The 22,566-nt window shown below is 37.2% G+C and overlaps 1 protein-coding gene across 1 annotated transcript; it reads right to left on the bottom strand.

Annotated features, from left to right (window-relative positions):
* Positions 1-16,266: 16,266 nt before the first annotated feature.
* Positions 16,267-17,925, bottom strand: LOC145130864 (uncharacterized). The gene is made up of 4 exons (XM_079065620.1): positions 17,709-17,925; positions 17,481-17,638; positions 17,152-17,401; positions 16,267-17,075 (listed from the first exon to the last, which is right to left on the bottom strand). The coding sequence occupies exons 1-4, from the start codon at positions 17,923-17,925 to the stop codon at positions 16,267-16,269; spliced, it is 1,434 nt and encodes a 477-aa protein (XP_078921746.1).
* Between the last annotated feature and the right edge of the window lie 4,641 nt (positions 17,926-22,566).

Raw genomic sequence — 22,566 nt, 5'->3', positions numbered from 1 at the left:
TAACCTTGTACAAAAGGGTTACAAAAATAAGATCTTTCCCCCAGGCAGAGGTTGCTGCAGTCGAAGAAGTTCAAGGATGGGACTGGTACGACGATGAAGCTCATCAAATGTTACAGGAAGCATATGTAACTTCACCTGCTATACCAGAGATTAGTCTAAATCTCTCAAAAGATTTCAACCCAGTCATCCAAGAGCTTAAGCAACAAGGCTATATTGGTGAAGAACCGTTGAAACACTGGCGAAAGAATGGAGAGTTGTGCAAAATTGATATCATCAACCCTGATATCACAATACAAGACAAGCCTCTCAAGCACGTGACACCGGCCATGGAAGACGCCTTCAAAAGGCACATTGATGCTCTACTACAATTAGGAGTTATAAGACACAGTTCAAGTAGACACAGGACCATGGCCATGTTAGTCAACTCAGGCACAACAATCGACACCAAAACTGGTGAAGAGATAAAAGGAAAGGAACGTATGGTCTTCAATTATCGAACATTGAATGACAATACGTACAAAGATCAATACTCTCTGCCAGGTATTAACACGTTGCTACACAGAATCGGGCGATCCAAGATTTATTCCAAATTTGATTTAAAATCAGGATTCCATCAAGTAGCAATGGAAGAAGCCTCCATACCATGGACTGCTTTTCTGGTACCAGGAGGATTATATGAATGGCTAGTTATGCCATTTGGGCTAAAAAATGCCCCAGCAATCTTCCAACGAAAAATGGATCGATGTTTTAGAGGAACGGAAAATTTTATCGCAGTTTACATTGACGACATTTTGGTCTTCTCAGAAAACGAAGAGCAACATAAACACCATTTAAGGATATTGGTTCAAAAGTGCAAAGAATTTGGCCTCGTCCTCTCTCCAACAAAAATGAAGATTGTAGTAACAGAAATAGATTTCCTCGGAGCAGTCGTTGGAAGGCAGAAGCTTAAACTCCAACCACACATAATTAAGAAAATTGATGATTTCAATGAAGAAAATATGAAGACAAAAGCAGGCCTACGATCATTCTTAGGAATTCTTAATTACGCAAGAGGATATATCCCAAAGCTTGGTATCTTACTTGGACCCCTATATGAAAAAACAAGCCTGCATGGAGACAAAAGGCTCAAACCTTCAGATTACGAACTGATAAAGAAGATAAAGAGGCAAGTTCAAGAGTTACCAGACCTTCAAATCCCACCAAAAGAAGCCTATTTAATCCTAGAAACGGATGGATGCATGGAAGGATGGGGAGGAATTTGCAAGTGGAAGAACAAGAAAGGAGACCCAAAGTCTCAAGAACAAGTTTGCGCCTATACCAGCGGGAGGTTTAAAACTATACAATCCACCATTGACGCTGAAATCAATGCCTGCATAAACACACTGGAGAAATTGAAGATCCATTACTTAGACAAGAAGGAAATAACCCTCAGAACTGATTGCCAGGCAATAATTAGTTTTTACAACAAAACTAATTCCAACAAAGCCTCAAGAGTCCGGTGGTTAAAGTTTGCAGATGCAGTTACAGGAACTGGAGTACAAATCAATATCGAACATATTGATGGGAAACAAAATGTTTTAGCAGACTCCTTATCACGAATGGTAACCTTTTGTTTGCAGGATCACGAGAAGCAGCCAGAGGCCAAGATGATAATGAAAGTAGCCGAAGAAGCAATCCAGGATAAGAGAATTAGTAAAGACTAAAGGATGGAAGAACTCAAGCAAATGCAAAGCCTTTTGGAAGAATTGAAGTTACTACCAAAACCCATAATCAAAACCAAGGACCAACCGCAGGAAGTTACTTACCCTTTAGCCCAAAGATTTACTCAAGAAAGTCCTTCAACCTTAAAACCACAAAGCATGGCAAACATGAATCTGGCCCAATTTCATGAAGCCCATAAAAAGGAGAAAAATTGTAAAACCCAATGGTATGAAGCAGAAACCCATGACGATAGCGGAAGATGGGAATGGTATGGAGCACGTTTTGGAACATACTCAATACGAGCTAATAAAGTTGAAGCCCAAAGCCAAACCAAAGCCCAAGGAAAAGAAATCATAGATCAGGCAAAAAGAGCCCAAAGGCCTAACAATTCCCTGTCAATCAACTGCATAACTGAAGAAGAGGAAAAGCCCATTTTCAGAAACAACCCGGTCCATGCATACAAGCCTAAAGGAGACTGGACTGATGAATCACAAGACATGAATAAAAAACTAGGCCCATATGAAACTCACAAATATTATCGTACGGGCCTCGGATACGTAAGGGATGACGATTCCACAGGAGACAATAACAAAGAGGAAGAATGTAACTGTACCAGTTACATTCTTGAAGATGACGGATGGGATGACGCTATACTCCATACACTAGGCCTTCTTTCGAAGAGAACCAATATACGTGGAGCCAGATACTGTCGACTCTAAAAAATTCTAAGAACAAAGACTAAATCTTAGAATATTCAAACATATTTATTAAAACTTACTTAAAAAAAAAGGTTTAAGAACTTCCAGGAAAGTATTTTTATTCTAAGAACAAAGACTAAATCTTAGAATATTCAAACATATTTATTAAAACTTACTTGAAAAAAAAGGTTTAAGAACTTCCAGCTTATATTTCACACAATATGATTCTTACAAGGGAGATAGAGAGAGAAGTGTATATGCTTTTTGATGCCTCTCTATCGGAAAATAAACACACTTATTTATACAAGATTTTAAGTGGACAACTCAATTATAGAGAAGACCCACGATAAGGTAGCTGGACCACCTATTATTCAAACTTATTCACAGCTGGCTTCAATAATTCTCAGGACTGCTGTGAGGTGGGGCAGGTTTCTAGAGAAAATTTGACAAACCAGGCAAAGTAGGATAATAATTTAAACAAACAGACAAACAGCTGTAAAGTGGTCCGAACACGTTGCTTTTTAGAGTCGACAGTATCTGGCTCCACGTATATTGGTTCTCTTCGAAAGAAGGCCTAGTGTATGGAGTATAGCGTCATCCCATCCGTCATCTTCAAGAATGTAACTGGTACAGTTACATTCTTCCTCTTTGTTATTGTCTCCTGTGGAATCGTCATCCCTTACGTATCCGAGGCCCGTACGATAATATTTGTGAGTTTCATATGGGCCTAGTTTTTTATTCATGTCTTGTGATTCATCAGTCCAGTCTCCTTTAGGCTTGTATGCATGGACCGGGTTGTTTCTGAAAATGGACTTTTCCTCTTCTTCAGTTATGCAGTTGATTGACAGGGAATTGTTAGGCCTTTGGGCTCTTTTTGCCTGATCTATGATTTCTTTTCCTTGGGCTTTGGTTTGGCTTTGGGCTTCAACTTTATTAGCTCGTATTGAGTATGTTCCAAAACGTGCTCCATACCATTCCCATCTTCCGCTATCGTCATGGGTTTCTGCTTCATACCATTGGGTTTTACAATTTTTCTCCTTTTTATGGGCTTCATGAAATTGGGCCAGATTCATGTTTGCCATGCTTTGTGGTTTTAAGGTTGAAGGACTTTCTTGAGTAAATCTTTGGGCTAAAGGGTAAGTAACTTCCTGCGGTTGGTCCTTGGTTTTGATTATGGGTTTTGGTAGTAACTTCAATTCTTCCAAAAGGCTTTGCATTTTCTTGAGTTCTTCCATCCTTTGGTCTTTACTAATTCTCTTATCCTGGATTGCTTCTTCGGCTACTTTCATTATCATCTTGGCCTCTGGCTGCTTCTCGTGATCCTGCAAACAAAAGGTTACCATTCGTGATAAGGAGTCTGCTAAAACATTTTGTTTCCCATCAATATGTTCGATATTGATTTGTACTCCAGTTCCTGTAACTGCATCTGCAAACTTTAACCACCGGACTCTTGAGGCTTTGTTGGAATTAGTTTTGTTGTAAAAACTAATTATTGCCTGGCAATCAGTTCTGAGGGTTATTTCCTTCTTGTCTAAGTAATGGATCTTCAATTTCTCCAGTGTGTTTATGCAGGCATTGATTTCAGCGTCAATGGTGGATTGTATAGTTTTAAACCTCCCGCTGGTATAGGCGCAAACTTGTTCTTGAGACTTTGGGTCTCCTTTCTTGTTCTTCCACTTGCAAATTCCTCCCCATCCTTCCATGCATCCATCCGTTTCTAGGATTAAATAGGCTTCTTTTGGTGGGATTTGAAGGTCTGGTAACTCTTGAACTTGCCTCTTTATCTTCTTTATCAGTTCGTAATCTGAAGGTTTGAGCCTTTTGTCTCCATGCAGGCTTGTTTTTTCATATAGGGGTCCAAGTAAGATACCAAGCTTTGGGATATATCCTCTTGCGTAATTAAGAATTCCTAAGAATGATCGTAGGCCTGCTTTTGTCTTCATATTTTCTTCATTGAAATCATCAATTTTCTTAATTATGTGTGGTTGGAGTTTAAGCTTCTGCCTTCCAACGACTGCTCCGAGGAAATCTATTTCTGTTACTACAATCTTCATTTTTGTTGGAGAGAGGACGAGGCCAAATTCTTTGCACTTTTGAACCAATATCCTTAAATGGTGTTTATGTTGCTCTTCGTTTTCTGAGAAGACCAAAATGTCGTCAATGTAAACTGCGATAAAATTTTCCGTTCCTCTAAAACATCGATCCATTTTTCGTTGGAAGATTGCTGGGGCATTTTTTAGCCCAAATGGCATAACTAGCCATTCATATAATCCTCCTGGTACCAGAAAAGCAGTCCATGGTATGGAGGCTTCTTCCATTGCTACTTGATGGAATCCTGATTTTAAATCAAATTTGGAATAAATCTTGGATCGCCCGATTCTGTGTAGCAACGTGTTAATACCTGGCAGAGAGTATTGATCTTTGTACGTATTGTCATTCAATGTTCGATAATTGAAGACCATACGTTCCTTTCCTTTTATCTCTTCACCAGTTTTGGTGTCGATTGTTGTGCCTGAGTTGACTAACATGGCCATGGTCCTGTGTCTACTTGAACTGTGTCTTATAACTCCTAATTGTAGTAGAGCATCAATGTGCCTTTTGAAGGCGTCTTCCATGGCCGGTGTCACGTGCTTGAGAGGCTTGTCTTGTATTGTGATATCAGGGTTGATGATATCAATTTTGCACAACTCTCCATTCTTTCGCCAGTGTTTCAACGGTTCTTCACCAATATAGCCTTGTTGCTTAAGCTCTTGGATGACTGGGTTGAAATCTTTTGAGAGATTTAGACTAATCTCTGGTATAGCAGGTGAAGTTACATATGCTTCCTGTAACATTTGATGAGCTTCATCGTCGTACCAGTCCCATCCTTGAACTTCTTCGACTGCAGCAACCTCTGCCTGGGGGAAAGATCTTATTTTTGTAACCCTTTTGTACAAGGTTATTTCGTCCCCTTCAATTCGAATTCCTCCATTCATGGCTCTTGTGAAATTCGTTCCGATGAGCATTTGTATCCCATCACTTATGCTCATATCAAGAACATAGATCAGAGGCATTCTGAATTTATTACCTTCAATCACAAAGTAGCCAGGTTTAATTTTGTGATCTGCAGGTTGCCGTGAGTTAACACCATTGAAATAAACAGTTCGTTCAAGTGGTTCTAAGGCTTCTTGTGGTATGACTGCCTTGCTTACACAGCAAGCGGTTGCACCAGTATCTAAAATAGCATTTACTTTGAACATCTGGACGCCTTGGATTTCGAATTCAACGGTGACATTGTATAGTTTGTTTGTCACCTTTCTTACTTTGGGTTCTTCAACTGTATTCATTGAATGGTGGACTTCTGTTTCGATGAATACTTTGGCTGACTTCTGGGTTTCTAAGGGTGGGAATTGTTCATTCGAGTAAGGATTTTGAGAGTCCTGGTATGGGGTTTCTGGTTCGGGCGTGTTTATTTCTTGGAAGCATCTTATCTCTTCCTCTAAATCTTTTATCTTTTCTCTTGCCATTCTAAGCTGATCTTTAAGAATATGAACATCCATAATTCTATTATGCAGCTGATGTTCATAGTCTTTCTGCATGTTTGCTATTTCAACTCTTTGCTCCATTAGAGTTTCCTTTAAGCTTCGTATTTCATTTTGCAGTTTTAGAGTGTCAATGTCTCTATTTAAGAGCGCATGCCCTTCAGTCCTGAGTCTTTCTGCATATTCCTTGGCTTGATCTTGGAGGGCTTGCTTGAAATTCTTGTCTTTTTCTTGCAAAAGTTCTTTTAGCAACTGAACCTCTCGTTGGGTACTTTCAGCAATTCTTTCTTCTCTTTTGATTGTTATCCTTTTGCCAAGGTAATTGAAGGCACAAAGAGCACATGTTGTAAGCTTACAGTGTGAGCAATGTAACCTGGACCTATGTGTTGTAGCTATCCCACAATAATAGCACATCACATGGTTTGTCAGACCATTTTCTTCCCAATTATGCTGACAATTTTTGCTATTTTGAGGAAGTTGTTTGTCTGGCCTCCATGAGCCCACTTCCTGTGTTTGCTTTTGAATTTGTGAAGAACTTCCTGGATGGAACATAAAACATGTTTCTTCAAGTGGTGATTCATTGATTAATGTCCCAATGTTCTGATTTGTTTTTCCTTGCTCTCCTTCGGAAAAACTATAAACACTAGAATCATCATTGTCGGCTGAAATGACATCCCATTCATCACCAAGTTCCATATTTTGAAATACGGCGGCTCTAGCCATATTCCCTTTTTCACTTCTGCAGTCTCGTGCAAAGTGTCCTTCCTTTCCACAGATGTAGCACTTGCATTTGGAAATCCTGCTCCTATCGTCTTTATATTTCCTCTTGAAGACCTTGATGTGGGTTTTGTGGGGTTTACCTTTGTATGTTGTTGATCTTCTGAGGCCGTATTTCTTTGTTGCTTTATAATATCCGGGGATTGGGATGTTAGAACAGAAGTCAAGTGCTCTTAATTCTTTTTGTAGGGCAGCTTCTTTGCACATTTCTGCAACAAAGCTATGTGTGAACTTGATCGCTGGTAGGACTCCTGATCCAAGACCAGGATATTTGGCTCTAAATAATTCTTCAATTTTCTTTGATAATATTGGTGGAAGTTTGGTGAAGAATTTCTCTGTTGTGGATGGGAAGAACATCCTGCCTGATTTTGAAGCCAAAATCCTGAATTCATCAAGGAATTTCCATAGGTCTTTTGTGTGTTCACAGGTGAGTCGTTCAAGATCTCTGTAGGCTGCATCTTGTTCTTCAGTAGATCCTCGGTAGGGGTCTTCCAGAAGAATAATTTGGCGAACTTGTGAAGTAATGTTTTGTGGGTCGTCCGCTATAGCCTCTAGTGTGGTGTAGGCATCAGGGTACATGGTTCGCCATTGTTGCCACATTCTTTTTTCATTTTCTCCAAATAGATTTTCAACAAATGCAAGTTTTGCTTTGTTGTCAGGCCAATCTTGGTCGTTGAGTCTATTAATTGTTATAGACTCCCATCTGGAGATTACGTCTGCCCATAAGCCTGGATCTGCTGGTAGGATTAGTAAAACTCCTGTGCCGAGGTGGGCTGGTGGTAATGTCCACTGCTGATTATAGTATTCACCATATCCTCCTTTAAACACTCTATTGGTTCTTGGATAGTTGAACCCTGTGGGTTGCTGCTGTTGTTGCTGTCTAGCAGGTGGGTAGGTTGGGAGACCCATATTATGATCACTTGGAGGATCATATTGTCCGCTTTCTTCTGTATTTGGGAAGGCTAACTGCTCTAGGTCTCTTCTGAGCTTTCGGATTCTTGGATATTCCATAGCGTCTTCTTCGGTTGTGACGGCAACTGTTTTTTCTGTGTTTATCGCACCAAAGGGGTCTTTCTGATCATGTTCATCTTCGTCTTGTTCATCATCCGTCTCCCAGCCGGAAGGTATGATGTCCTCTATTGCAATTGTTTCAGAAGGGGGATCATATTTGACCAGATAGTCAAATTTTCCAGATGGCTCTCCTAGAGTATCCCAATTGTTTTGTTGAATAAATGCCCCAATAAATTCTTCTTCAGGCTCATCTTGCTCAAGGACTTCTCTATCATTATTGTCAACAGAGTATCTTCTAGGTTCTGGCCTTCGTGAGTATCTTGTGAACTTTAAGCTTTGTGATCTGTCAAGCCTGTTATTGACAGCTACTCCGATTGGAACTCTGACTGTTGCTTGAGTTGATGGTTGAAGGTGCCAACTTCTTCCCTCAAGGTCTGATATGCTTAGATTCTCGCCTGGAATTGCTATGATTCCGCTTGTTTCCAGGTGGTCTACTGCATTTTGGACTTCATATTCAAAGCCCATGTAGCTGGTGTTTGATAATCTTCCGGTGAGATTAATGGTTACCAGGAGGTTGCTTTCTCCTCCTTGCCATGCTTCATAGCCATGAGTTTGGATTGCAACTTCAATGTGGTTATGGAAATCTTCTGTGCTTATCATCATATTTGGCACCATATAGATTAACTGCGTTCCTGCAGATAAGTCTATTTCCATTGTCCCTATGATGGCTGTACTGTTTTCCCATCTAGTATCACGGAGTACTGCTAGTGCCATAGTCCCTGCTCCTCTCCTATGGAGTGCATGTATGCGGATCATAATTAATCCCATGTGTACATGTTACAACCCTGATTCTTGAAGTTGTCTGTAACTTTGATCATTACAGAGCCTTATATTTGTTTGTTGCCCTTCTGTTACCAGTATCCTTCTTTCTGAATAGTGTTGATACACTCTGTGACGAACTGTGGTTCTGTTGTTGGAGTACAGGACTTCTGCCGGAACGAGACTTGCCCTTCTGCTTCTTGAAAGTTCTAGTTGTCTTTCTGGGCTAACCATGGATTCTAAGGTTCTGTTGTACCTTGTTCCAAACGTCCTCTGAAGACTTCTTCTTGTGTTGTACTGAAGTCGTTGAATCTGTTGATATCCTCGTATCTGATCTTCTTGTGTTGGTGGTTGAGTCTGGGTTACAGATTCTCTGTTAAGAACGGCTGCCCTGTGGCTCATTTTCTCGAGTCTTTCTTGTATTCTTCTTTAAATATTATGTTGGGATCTTGGTAAAAGTATATAGGACCTTGTTTTCTTGAAGTGACTGTTTTTTCCGTAATTGAAACTTTGTCTAACCGTTTGGATAAGCTGATGATGGATTCTTCAAGGTCTGCGGGTGTTGCTTCTTTTCCACGACTGACTTCCTTTTGTAGTCTTTCAACCTTTTCTTCTATTTCTGAAAGCTTCTGGTTTTGCTTTATTACTAGATATAATAGGGTGTTGTTTTGTTTAATTATGGCTGCGTTTTGCGCTGCTACACCACTTTTGTAATCAGATGGTTTTGCAAATCCAACTGCAGGTGAATCAAAGTCTTATGTTGCACCGACGGCTTCCTGATAGTCCGAACTAGCTCTGACACTAGCTAGGCTCATGAGGTTAAGAAGGCTCTTACTTCATGCAGAAGGCGTTCAACCTTCTGGATCTTCTGATTAAGGTCTTCCGTGAGTTTGAGTGCTTCTTTCTCAACCAATTTTGGTTGCTCGGCTATTCTTTGAACTAGATCGAGAACTTGACTTTTAGTGAGGGGTTGATATTGATGTACTTCAAACGAGATTTGCTGTAGGCTTTTTCTGGTTTCACTCTGGGTTTTTCTTATCAATTCCTCACAGGTTTCTAAACGAAGTTGTAATTCCTTTTGATTTTCAAGTATCTGATGAAAACGTTTGATGCAAACTTTTGCGTGTAAAAGTAGTTTATCATGAATACAGGAAATATTATTACTTAAAACTGGCAGCTTGACCTTTTGAGTTTCTTCAAGGTTGAGATATTCAAGGTTAGCAGTTCGGGAATGTTTATACCAATCTGCTATATCTTGTTCAAAACGATCAGTCATAGAAAATAATAACTTCTGTATTATCCTAAACGGTTGTTATTGGATTTCTTATTTATGTGGGTCCTGTTTTCAAAAACTAATGTAAAAGCCAAAGTACACGCGATCAAGTACCCAGAAGGGGGAATTATGTGTGGAAACGTGAACATTTTTCAAAGAATTTACTCCATACACTAGGCCTTCTTTCGAAGAGAACCAATATACGTGGAGCCAGATACTGTCGACTCTAAAAAGCAACGTGTTCGGACCACTTTACAGCTGTTTGTCTGTTTGTTTAAATTATTATCCTACTTTGCCTGGTTTGTCAAATTTTCTCTAGAAACCTGCCCCACCTCACAGCAGTCCTGAGAATTATTGAAGCCAGCTGTGAATAAGTTTGAATAATAGGTGGTCCAGCTACCTTATCGTGGGTTTTCTCTATAATTGAGTTGTCCACTTAAAATCTTGTATAAATAAGTGTGTTTATTTTCCGATAGAGAGGTATCGAAAAGCATATACACTTCTCTCTCTATCTCCCTTGTAAGAATCATATTGTGTGAAATATAAGCTGGAAGTTCTTAAACCTTTTTTTTAAGTAAGTTTTAATAAATATGTTTGAATATTCTAAGATTTAGTCTTTGTTCTTAGAATAAAAATACTTTCCTGGTAAATATTTTTATTTGGTATCAGAGCTTATGAACAAAGCGTTTATAAGCATGGTAGCTTAAAAGCCCATTCAAGGTTTGCAGGAAAAGGATATTTGTACCTTTCTTCTAGTTTTGTTTAAAAATCTTTGGTTATTTAAAGTAATATCGTCTGTATTATCCTAAACGGTTGTTATTGGATTTCTTATTTATGTGGGTCCTGTTTTCAAACTTTGTCTAACCGTAATTGAAACTTTGGATTTCTTATTTATGTGGGTCCTGTTTTCAAACTTTGTTTAAAAAAACAGGACCCACATAAATAAGTTTGAAAACAGGACCCACATAAATAAGAAATCCAATAACAACCGTTTAGGATAATACAGACGATATTACTTTAAATAACCAAAGATTTTTAAACAAAACTAGAAGAAAGGTACAAATATCCTTTTCCTGCAAACCTTGAATGGGCTTTTAAGCTACCATGCTTATAAACGCTTTGTTCATAAGCTCTGATACCAAATAAAAATATTTACCAGGAAAGTATTTTTATTTTAAGAACAAAGACTAAATCTTAGAATATTCAAACATATTTATTAAAACTTACTTAAAAAAAAAGGTTTAAGTCATTATAAAAAGATTCAAAAGGTTTTGGACCAAAATCACAACAAAATGAAAAGTTTGGATAAGTGGTGTTAGTGTAAAACTTTTTGGACCAAAATGTCAATTTTCAGCTAATCACGGGGACCATTTTTGCAGTTTTGTCTTAAAATTTTAATATTGAGGTCACAAGAAAGCTTATGTTTTTTAAATAAGTCTCATTCCTAACTGATAAGTTAAATAAATTCGAAGTCAAGGTGACCTTATTTTGACTCAAAAATACATTTTTTGTCCAATTTGATCTTATTTTGACTCAAAAATACATTTTTTGTCCAATTTGATCATTTTTGCTGGTTTTGTTTAGTAATTTGTCCACTTAAACATAGAAAATAGCAATACATTGATATGAAACAATTAAAATAAAAAATATTTTTTTTGTTCAAAATTGTCATTTTGATCCTTTTTTTCATGTCAACCCAATGTATAGTTTAAAATCTTGGTTAATGTTTGTTCTTTAATAACATGAAAAATATGATAAAATAAAATAATATACCAATATACCCAAATTGCCCCTGCATTCTCTATTTCTGGTTATTTTAAAATTTTATAACAACAAATTTCTATTTTTTTTTGTTTTTTTACCTTTACTCATAGAAACATACAAACAACAAAATACCTTGCTTGATTTTATTTTTTAAAAGGGGAAAATTTGTACTTTATTAAAAGTTGCCCCTTTAAAAAAAACAACAATGAAACAACGTACTTTGGTGTTTTTATGTTTCTATGAATACATGTAAAAAACTAAAAAAAATGAAAACAATTATTAAAAGCAATAAAAGTTATAAAAGTTGGTTGCTAAATATTTAATTAAAATGCATGAATAGAAAATACATATCTACCTCCTCTAATAAACAAAACCTAAGTTTGCCATATGTCTTTTTTCTAGCATCCTTATTTGCCACGTGGCACCCTTTTAAGGCTGTTTTATTCTCACCTCTATTAAGACAATACCTCTATTTTTGGTTACAATTTGAATTCACTTTCAAAATTTGAAAGCAAAATCATATCCAGAATTGAATTTCAAATTCTTTGTTATCTTATTAGTTGGAAACGATTTTAAATTTGTTAGGTTTTTAATGTATATGTTATTAATTCCATTCGTCTATTTTTGGTTTCAATTTGAAGGATTGTGATTGGATTTCCAAACAAATTCACTCAAACTTTGGGTTACGTTTTCTCTGCTCTTCGATCTTTATCTGCGGCGACTTTGAGATCGGGCGTCACAGTGGCATGAAGCTCCTCATCACCTATATTTTCACTTATATTTCGTTTTTTCCTGGCCCCTTTCTCCCCTACACTTAAAATATGATGGAGACTGTGATCGATTTTGCTAGATTATCACAATGGCACACAAATTTCTCTTTCTCAACCATCTATATGATTCAGGTTTGTCTTCGACTTTTTGTGTAGTAATGATAGGTTGAAGTGATTTCTCCTTCACCACTTTCAGGTTTGTGATTTTGTTTTATTTTTGCTACTTCACGTTATTGATTCATTTTATGTTTGTTCCCATATTTATTTACAGAATGTGCTTTTACTTTTGATTATTCATTTTTTTAATTTCTGATTCAAGCAAAATGTTTGCCAATTTTTTTTTTCTTTCCGGATAATAGGTACCTGATATGTGTTAAAGGGTGTAGGTGCATCAAATATTCGAGGTTAGTTTTTTCAGTTTTCTTTGTTTTATACTTCTATGCTTATTTCATTGTTTATTGATTTTTCTAAAATTTCAAATCCTCTGTAGTACTCTGACTATTGATTAGTGTTAACTTCCAAACAAAAAGAATTCCAAAAAAATAAGCTTCTTGATATGTTTGTTTATCTATCTGTAGGACTAGATCATAACCAACATCTATGTGTAAAAGAAAGCAAAAATATAAACACTCAACTAAAGAGTCGATTACTTTATCTGGTATAGTAAGGATTGCTTGTATGTATGACTTGATCATAGTTCCAAATGTTCAATGTTCATGTGAGGTATCTGTTAGAGATTTTCTAAAGAGACTGGAGAATGATACAACATAATAAATTTGTACTCAGTTGTTTAATTGGTTGGATGCCATTTTTTATACAAGTTTGATGTTAAAAATTGATAAAATTATAGTATGAAAGCTAGCTTCAACATCTCTCCATTTATGCTATATATAAGAAAATAGTATTGTACTTTCCTTTATTTCTATTACATGAGTGTTAATGGGAAATCCCCTATAACATTTGCTATTGCAGCACAAGAAAGATACCATGTTCCAGTTTCATATTTCATAGTGCCCATCTTTTTTAATATTTGGAACAACAATTGTTTACAGCAAATTACTTGTGGCAAAAAATTAAACACGTTGGCTTAATTGTTTGTAATAGCATGCTATTATCATTTTATTTTATCACAATGTTGTACTTTAAAACTTCTTGCATATGAAGGCATTGTACCGTTATCATTTTTCTCATTAAGTCACCATAGTAAAAAAAAAAAACTACCCATTTATGTAAAAATTTCTTTGTACGTGAATCTATGATGTTTAGCCTTTATTTTATCAAAGAGCACTGATGTAATAGAAATAAAGAAAAGTAAGACAGAATGATAACTAAATGGAATTATGATATGATTTATTTAAATAGACATGGATTTATTCGGGTTAAATAGTTTTAAATACAATGTAATTTGATTTTTATAATTAATACAAAGACAGTCAACATGGTTTCAAAGAAAAAAATTTGAGGTATTGGACTTTGTTTCAAGAACAAAGACTTGGTTAATATGTAATTTGCAGAATACTGGTCCAAACATGTTTAGACTATTTTAGATATTTATATTTTAATATGCAATTTTTAGAAAAAGAAAGAAAGAAAAGAAGATGACACAAAAACTGCAACAATTTTAATATATAGGTAATAAGATTATATTAGTAAATTCTTATGTAAAGTATGCAAAATAACAAAAATACCATTAACTGATATTATAGTAATTTGTTTTTTTTTTAATAAAAATGATTGACATCCATCAAAAAGGAAGAATTTTATATTATTCATGAAATTATAATATTCAAAGTTTACAACAAGATTATTTTATCATTAATCTAACTATATAAAGAACATTGCACGTATTAAAACATTTTACAGTAATTTAATTAACGATTATACAGTTACGAACAAAACATTTAACTTTTTATAAAAATAAATGTTTGCAATTCTATGATTAATGATTACGCTTTTTATAGTAAAGAGCATAAAATAATTGAAATTATAGATTTTAGATTAGATGGTAATTTACCAATTAAACTTTCAATATTGTATACAAAGAAGTTTTTCAAAATATATATTAAAGTATTATGTTTATTTTACATATCATATTAATTCATATTTATTAAAAATTTAAAATATGCCACATGTTTTTTTTTTATATTTAATATATTTTTTTGTATATATAATAGTTTTAAACATATAAACCGTGGTTTCCACGGGTTATAACCTAGTTGTATAATAAATTCTCATGAACCCCATGTTAAAAAAATGACACCAGGTGGATTGGATAAGATCACAGCTAAAGGCAACATTTTTTTTAAAATAGAATGCAATATTTTTAGACATTTATATAAAAATAAATTATTCATTATTCTACTTTAGATTACCCGTAATCACAAAATGAGGCCACAAGCACAAAGTCTGATATTTTTTAAATAAGTCTCATTTTAGCATTATACTTCCTAAACCGTTAAGTTGAAGAAATTCGGAGTCAAAATGATTTTTTTTTTAAACTTAAAATGACCTTTTTGTCTAATTTGGTCATTTTTACTTTTTTTTTTCGTAATTTACCCACTTAAAACAAATTATTTTTTGTTCAAAATTGTCATTTTAACCATTTTTCCCTTTTTTTGTCATGTCAACCCAATGTACAGTTTAAAAGTTTGGTCAATGTTCATTGTTCTTTAATAACGGGAAAAATACGATAAAATTAAAACAAAAGACCAATATACCTAAATTGTCCCTATAGCCTCCATTTATGTTTACTTTAAAATTTTAGACAAAATTGCAAAAATAGTCCCTGTGGTTTGCCGATTTCTGTGGGTAAGGTCCAAAAAAAAGTTTCCTAGCAAAAAACGTCCTTATTTGATGTTTGAGCTGTGGATTTGGTCCCTGCCTCTAACTGCCGTTAGAGGCATTTCGTTTTCTTCCCCACGTGCCATGCACGCGAGGGTATTTTTGTCCTTTCATTTATGGGACCAAAATTGCAATCTAATTTCTCTATTTAACCTCGACTTAAACCCATCTTCCCCAACGGCTCTCTCTGCGAAAATGGTAACGATCATATGCTTTTGTGGCAACAATTATGTGTTGCGCACATCGTGGACTCCACTCAATCCAGGCCGACGGTTCTACGCATGCCCTCTACCGGTAAAGTAGCGTTCTAATTTTTGCAATCAAACACCTTATTGTTGCCCTAATTTTGTGTGCTTCATCTTTGAAAGGACTCAAAATGTCGATTCCTTGGATGGTTTGATCCTCCAATGTGTGATCGTGCTAAGGCTATCATTCCTGGTCTACTGAAGAGCATGAACAATTTGAAGCTTTCAGTGAAAGAGTTAGAAAATGAAATTCAGAATTTGAGGTTTTACCTGAAGATGACAGTGAAAGAATTAGAAGATGAAGTTTGTAAATTGAAGTTCTACTTGTGTTGCAGTTGGATTTTTTTTCTTGTTTTCTGGATGTGGAATTAGGGATTAGGGTTAAGTTCTACCTATGGTGCTAAGGTTTTTTTGGGATCTTATTGTTTTGATGAATAGGCCTTTGTATACTATAATGGCCATTTCATGAACCTTGTACCTCGAATTATAATGTATGGAATATTATCTTATTTAATTGTTGTTATTATGGAGACTATAATGGTAATACAATACAGGAAATGGTATTAAGAAAAGTACAATACCATTTTGGAACTTACTAAGTGCTATTGAATCATAAGATATAATCCAAATAAGTCAATGCAAATTACAATACCATTGCACATAACCAAAAGCAATTGTCATTACAATATCCAAGTGTAACAAAAAAGAAGCAACCACATGAGTTTTGGAATTGCAAAATAACTTAACATACTAATAACTGTTAAAACAACCAACATATGCCAGTTTCTTAAACAAATTAGACCAAAAGATGATTTAACAACTTAAAATTACACTTGACCATACAAACTACTCTTGACCATGACCCTCATTAGCTCCTCCACCCTCTTCTTGACCTGCACCTTGACCTTTACATGTCCTTTTGTTGTGTCCTTTTTGTTTGCATTTACCACAAGTGACACTCCCAAATTTCCTACTAAGCTTCTCCACTTCTTTGGATCCTTGAGTTTGACTTTGACTTGTTATCACACTTTCAATTTGACTGGACTTTTCCTTTTGGCTCATTCTCTCCTCCATGGACTGTCTTCTTTTCTTCTTTGGCCTGCCAGGCATTTTGTGGTATGGAGGTGGGATAATTCTAGTGGGACAATCACTTTTAGGCCACATTGCCCAACCTTTTATAGGTTCAACTTTAAAGTCATACACAACCTTCCAAGTATCCAGTAAATAAACTTTGTGTACCCAAGTGTACAGCTCCCCTACCATTTCCCCATTGTCTGTCATCTCACTCCAAGTGGCTATGGCATGCCTGCAAGGGATTCCTGTCAACTCCCACTTCCTACACATGCATGTCATCTGGTTAATGTCCACAACATGTTGATCATTCCATGGTCCAGCTACCTGATACTTTCCACCACCATTCCACCTTGCAATATACTCAGCTGCCTGTTGCTCATTCTTCTTTAACAATTTGGTTGCAGTAGGTGTGAGAGGACCTTGGCATTTCCTTTGCTCTTTAACCACATTGCAGATCCTCTTAATTAGATATTCCCTTATAAATTCCAAGCATGTAATGATTGGCTTGTCCCTTCCTTTCTCCAACTTACCATTCAGAACTTCACATATGTTATTTAGAAGCACATCTGAGATGGCCCTACCTGCATAATCCACAATTAAAATCATTGGCCAATAAAAAATAGTTGCATATCAAGTAATAAGATCAATTTTATTTACCTGTAAAATGGCTTCTTGCCCAATGCATTGGTAGTATTTGATTCAACCAATCATGTGCAGCCCTGTCATACTCAGCTAACTCCCTCATTGTAGATTGAAACTCTTGAACTTTGGTTGCTGTTGCACACCTCCAAATAAAATCCTTGAACTCCCCAGCTCTCCACTGTTTCCTCATGTTTTCATGGATGTGTCTTAAACAATACCTATGCTCTGCATTTGGAAATAATTGTGCTATAGCAGGTATCACACCCTAAAAAGTAAATATAAGATTGAATCAATACATGTTAATTATAATATTGTAAAGGCATTATGCATAAATAAAGAATTACCTTTTGCCTATCACTGATAAATGTGAAGTTAGAATTAGACCCCATCTCCAAATCATCCCCTAGACATTCCAAGAACCATTTCCAACTTGCAGTATTTTCAGATTCTACTATGGCATATGCAAGTGGATAGATACCATTGTTGGAGTCTAAGCTTACAGCTGTCAATTTTTTGCCCATGACAATGTCCTTTCATAAAGGCACCATCTAGACCAAGAAGGTCCCTCATACCAGCTTTAAACCCCAACTTCAGTGGCTCTAAACATATGTAAATTCTCTTAAACTGCCTAGTGGCCAAGTTCAGGTTAGGCTCACTTACAACATCTATCTTCACTGTGGTGTTTGGATTGGTGGACTGTAATTCGAGTGCATAATCTCTAAGCAAGTCATACTGCTTTGAGTAGTCCCCAACAACATTCTTTGTAGCCCTTGCCTTAGCCCTAAACATCTTATGCTTTGAAATCCCCACTGAGTATGTCTGCTGAAAGTCTTCTTATAAGGATCAAATTGGAACTGTGGGGTTTGATTGAACTTGTCTAGTAATATGTTTTGCAAGAAAAGTGGCTGTGCAAGCTCGAATTTTCCTTGATTGAAGGCAAGTGTGCTTCAAACTGTACGTTTTCACATACCAATTCCCCATCTTTCGAAGACCTAGATACATATAAGTGCCAAGTACAAGTGGTAGCTTTTGAATTTACTGCTTTGCCCTTGCCTTTATTTACTTTATCTGCCCCACCTAACACATTGTAACACCCGTTTATTTATTAGATAAATAAATAAATTAATGAACGAATAGAAGCCCTAAAATAAATAATTATATACCAAATGATGGTCTCGTAGAGCTAATTGTCACACTTTAAGAGATTAGGGGTTAAAAGTGTAAAATCCGGACTTAATTTGTAAGTAATAATGAAGGCAGGGACTAAATGCTAACTTCTGGGACTTAAATTGAAGAGAGTTTGGAGGCTTAGGGGCTGAATGGTAATATATGGATTTCTGTTGAAAAGAATTTGTAGAGGAGGGGCTGCATAGTAAATTTCGGGACTTAATTTGTAAGGGTTTTCTGAAGGAGGGGTTAGAAATGTAAAATATGGATCTATTTCGAATTAAATTGGAGTTGGAGGGACCATTGTGGTCATTATGGAAAAATAGTATGAGGAGCCGGTATATAAGGGTTATGAAACCCTAACCCTAGCCTCATTTGTTCAGCCGCCAACTTCATCTACACTCTCCTTCACCCTCCTCGGCGTCGCACCACCCTTATGTCACCCTCACCACCGGCGACTGCCAAAACTGTGGGAGTCGGAGGAACCGCCACTAGCTGTTACGCTAGTCTTCCGACTAGTTGAGCCACCAAGTGAACGGAGCACTACCGCCGATGTGTCGCTGCCGGAGAGACCTTGCACTGCCGTGTTTTCCTTGGTCTCAGAACGTCGCCACCACTTCAGCCGCCAAACGTCGCAGCCTGCCCCCACGACGAGCGTCGCTGCCGCTGTTGACGTTCTTCTTTTGCCTTCCGTCGTTGCCGCTGTCGTTCGCGACCACCACGGCTGTTGGAGTTGTTTCTAATCGTTACTACCCTTCTTATTCTATTTATTCTGTCGCCATGTCCGCCGCTATGTGTTGTTGCTGCCGGAAAAACCCAAGGAAGAACCACCATGGCTGCCACCTCAAGGACCGCCATAGCGGTTGTGTATGCTGATGTATGGGTTAATTTTGTGTGTGTGTTTATTTCCTTAGTGTGTGTTTGGCCGGAATTCTAGGTTCAAGGCACCACCACCACTGTGAGGTGGTGGCTGCCACCGTGTACCACCACCGACCACCACAAGGGTGGTTACGGGTGTGTGTTCATTTAGTATAGTGTGTGTGTTTTTTTTTCGTGAGTTCATTGTAAATTGTAAAATTGGAATAATGAAAGGAAAATCAAAACCACCACCTTAGGGTGGTGGCTGCCGCCACCGGCCGCCGTGTCGGCTGGCGGTGTGCTTAGTTGTGTTGGGATTGCTAGTTTGGGGATGTTTGGTCAAGGGACTAAAACCCTAATGGGCCCAATGAGGCTTAATGGGCATAAAAGCCCAAACATGTGTCTAATGGGCTTAATGGACCCTAATGGATCCAAGGACTTAACTAATGGGCCTATTGGGCTAAGATGGGTTGGAAACCCTAATTAGGGTTTAGAAAACCCTAATATTGGAATTATGGGCTTGGACTTATTGAGACCCACTTGTGGGCTATTGGAATAATGGAATTGTGTGATTAAGTCCAATCACACCATATGACTCATTTAGAAGAATGATGGACTTAATGGATTAAGTCCTTAATGGGTTAAGTGAGAAACACTTAACCCTAATCGTCATTTTATGTGAAACCCTAATTTCACATGGGTGTATTGTTGGGCCTTCTATTGGGCCTTGATGATTGTGTTATTAATGGGCCATCCAAAGTCAAGCAAATGGACTAGAATAAAGGGGCCTAGGGTAAGGCCCATGTAAGGGGTTTGGGCCCAATTTGGAAAATTGGGCCATAGATGGGCCATAGTCTGGGCCTTAATGATTATATATGATGTTGGGCCTTAGAATAAGGTCATGTATAGGCTTGGGCCCAATTTGGAAAATTGGGCCATATGTTGGGCTTTGAGTCCTAGTCGACTTTGGGCTTATGAATTGGGCCTTGGGCTTGAATAAGCCAAGCTAGGGGTAATGTAGTAATTACCCAAAGCATGTACTTATGGTTATGTAGTGGAACCCAATTATTAATTGGGTGATGTTTTGATATTGACAGACCGGGAATCTGTCATCCAGTAGCTGGGGTTGAGTCTGCGGGACGTCAGCAGTATGGGGTTGAGTCTTCGGGACTTCAGCAGTGCGAGGTGAGTTACCTTCCAGTAGGAGTGGGTCTACGGCCACAATGCCGACCCACTAGTAGGAGTTATCTGTTAGATAATTGTCTTTGTGATAATTATCTGGTGTGTTGTTATCTGATATGCTTTATGTGCTAGGATGCTATGACATATGTGTTAGTAGTGGTTGGGGTGATATAGCCCATAGTTACCGGTTGAAAGATACCGAAGGGGTAGATAGTACCCATGCATGTCTAGCAGTATGATCACGATATGTTATTATGTGATAGTGGTAAGGGGTGAAATAGTCCCCGGTTACCGGTTGAAAGATACCGAAGGCAGTTACCGGTTGAAAGATACCGAAGGGGTAGACAGAACCCATGTATGATATGTTATTAAGTGACCAGTATGGTTATGATATGCCATTATGTGATTCAGTATGTTTATGTTATGTTATCATGGAACCAATATGTTTATGACATGTTATTATATGATAGTGGTGGGGGTGAAATAGTCCCCGGTTACCGGTTGAAAGATACCGATGGCGGATACCGGTTGAAAGATACCGATGGCAGATTACCGGTTGAAAGATACCGATGGCGGTTACCGGTTGAAAGATACCGAAGGGGTATACAGAACCCATGCAATGCTTATCTGTTTGATTATGATATGTTGGTATGTGATCATTATGTTATGATGTTAGTATGTGATCGATATGTTATGATGTTAGTATGTGATCAGTATGTTATGATGTTAGTATGTGATCAGTATGTTTATGATATATTATTATGTGATGGCGGTAGGGGTGAAATAGTCCCCGGTTACCGGTTGAAAGATACCGATGGCAGATACCGGTTGAAAGATACCGATCGCAGTTACCGGTTGAAATATACCGATGGTATTATGTGGTATGTGGTATGATGGGGGAACTCACTAAGCTCCGTGCTTACGGTTTATAGTTTTGGTTTCAGGTGCTTGTTTTCCAAGGAAAGGAGCCGGCTTGATCGCAACGCATCACACTATGTTTCCCGCACATGAGATCTTTGGGATTACACTCTGATATGGTTTTATGATAACATGTTTGATTATTGACACTTTGGTTTGACATGAGATATGAATATGAATGTTTTATTACTAATGGTTTTATATTATAACTTAATCAAAATGAAATTTTTGGCCTGTATTTTTGGGATGTTACACACATGGGACCCACTTGCACCACTTGTCCCACCATCCACATGTGGCCCACTGACATTGGTACCAGGCACAACTCCTTTGCAATATGCCCTTAGTTTTGTTGCATCATTCTTTTTAAAAGCAAGATTCCTCCTTGTTGCAAGTGCATGCTCATCCACTTTATTCTTAAGATCTTTCTTTGACTTTCACATCTGTCCCACATAAAAACTAGATTTATGCACCTCACCATGTGAACATACTTTCTCCTTACCCAATCGTTTTAATAGAACCCTCCTGTTCTTTTCAGTATCAGAGTCTTCTCCTAATGAGTCCCATCCATCACAATCAATTACTTCAAGGTCTTCTTCTTCATCTGTTTCTTGTTCGTCTTCTACATCATTGTTAAACCCAAACCCTGAATACTCCACACCTTCATCAATGTTCATTCTAAAGTCACTCATGTCAACATCAATGTCATCAACTTCATTGTCTATGTCTACTATAACATCACTATCAGAATCACTATCATCATCACTATAATCATCTTCACCCTTTTCTGAATTGAACTCGTCTGATTGACCATCAAATAAACCCCCATTATCTTGATCAAAGTCTTGATATTCACTACCAAGGTGGATTGTTGTAGGGTCTGTTCTGTTGTTGTTTTCACTATCATGCAACCCTTCAAATGGATCAAAGTCTACATTCAACATTTCAGATAAACCAATTGGTACATGCACAGTTGATGCATCAAGCTCATGTTCTTGTTGTACTTCCTTGTCTTGATTATCTCTTGTCACACTTGATGGTGCTTCCTTGTCTTGATTATCCCTGATTTCACTTGATGGTGCTTCCTTGTCTTGATTATCCCTGATTTCACTTGATGGTGCTTCCTTGTCTTGATTATCCCCTTTTCAGTTTCCATGTATAACCCCTTTGAACATGACCTAGTACCCTCTCTTGGCTTCCAATTTCTTGTTCTCCTCATTTCTGGCGAAAGTGATTTTGATTCACCTCCATAAACCACAAGTGGTAATGATGAACTACAACTTTCATGTTGGGGATCATGAACTA

Source organism: Lactuca virosa, chromosome 8, assembly GCF_052849685.1.
Source record: "Lactuca virosa cultivar CGN04683 chromosome 8, Lactuca_virosa_CGN04683_v6, whole genome shotgun sequence".
Lineage (NCBI taxonomy): Eukaryota > Viridiplantae > Streptophyta > Magnoliopsida > Asterales > Asteraceae > Lactuca > Lactuca virosa.
This window is presented reverse-complemented; position numbering and strand designations above follow the sequence as displayed.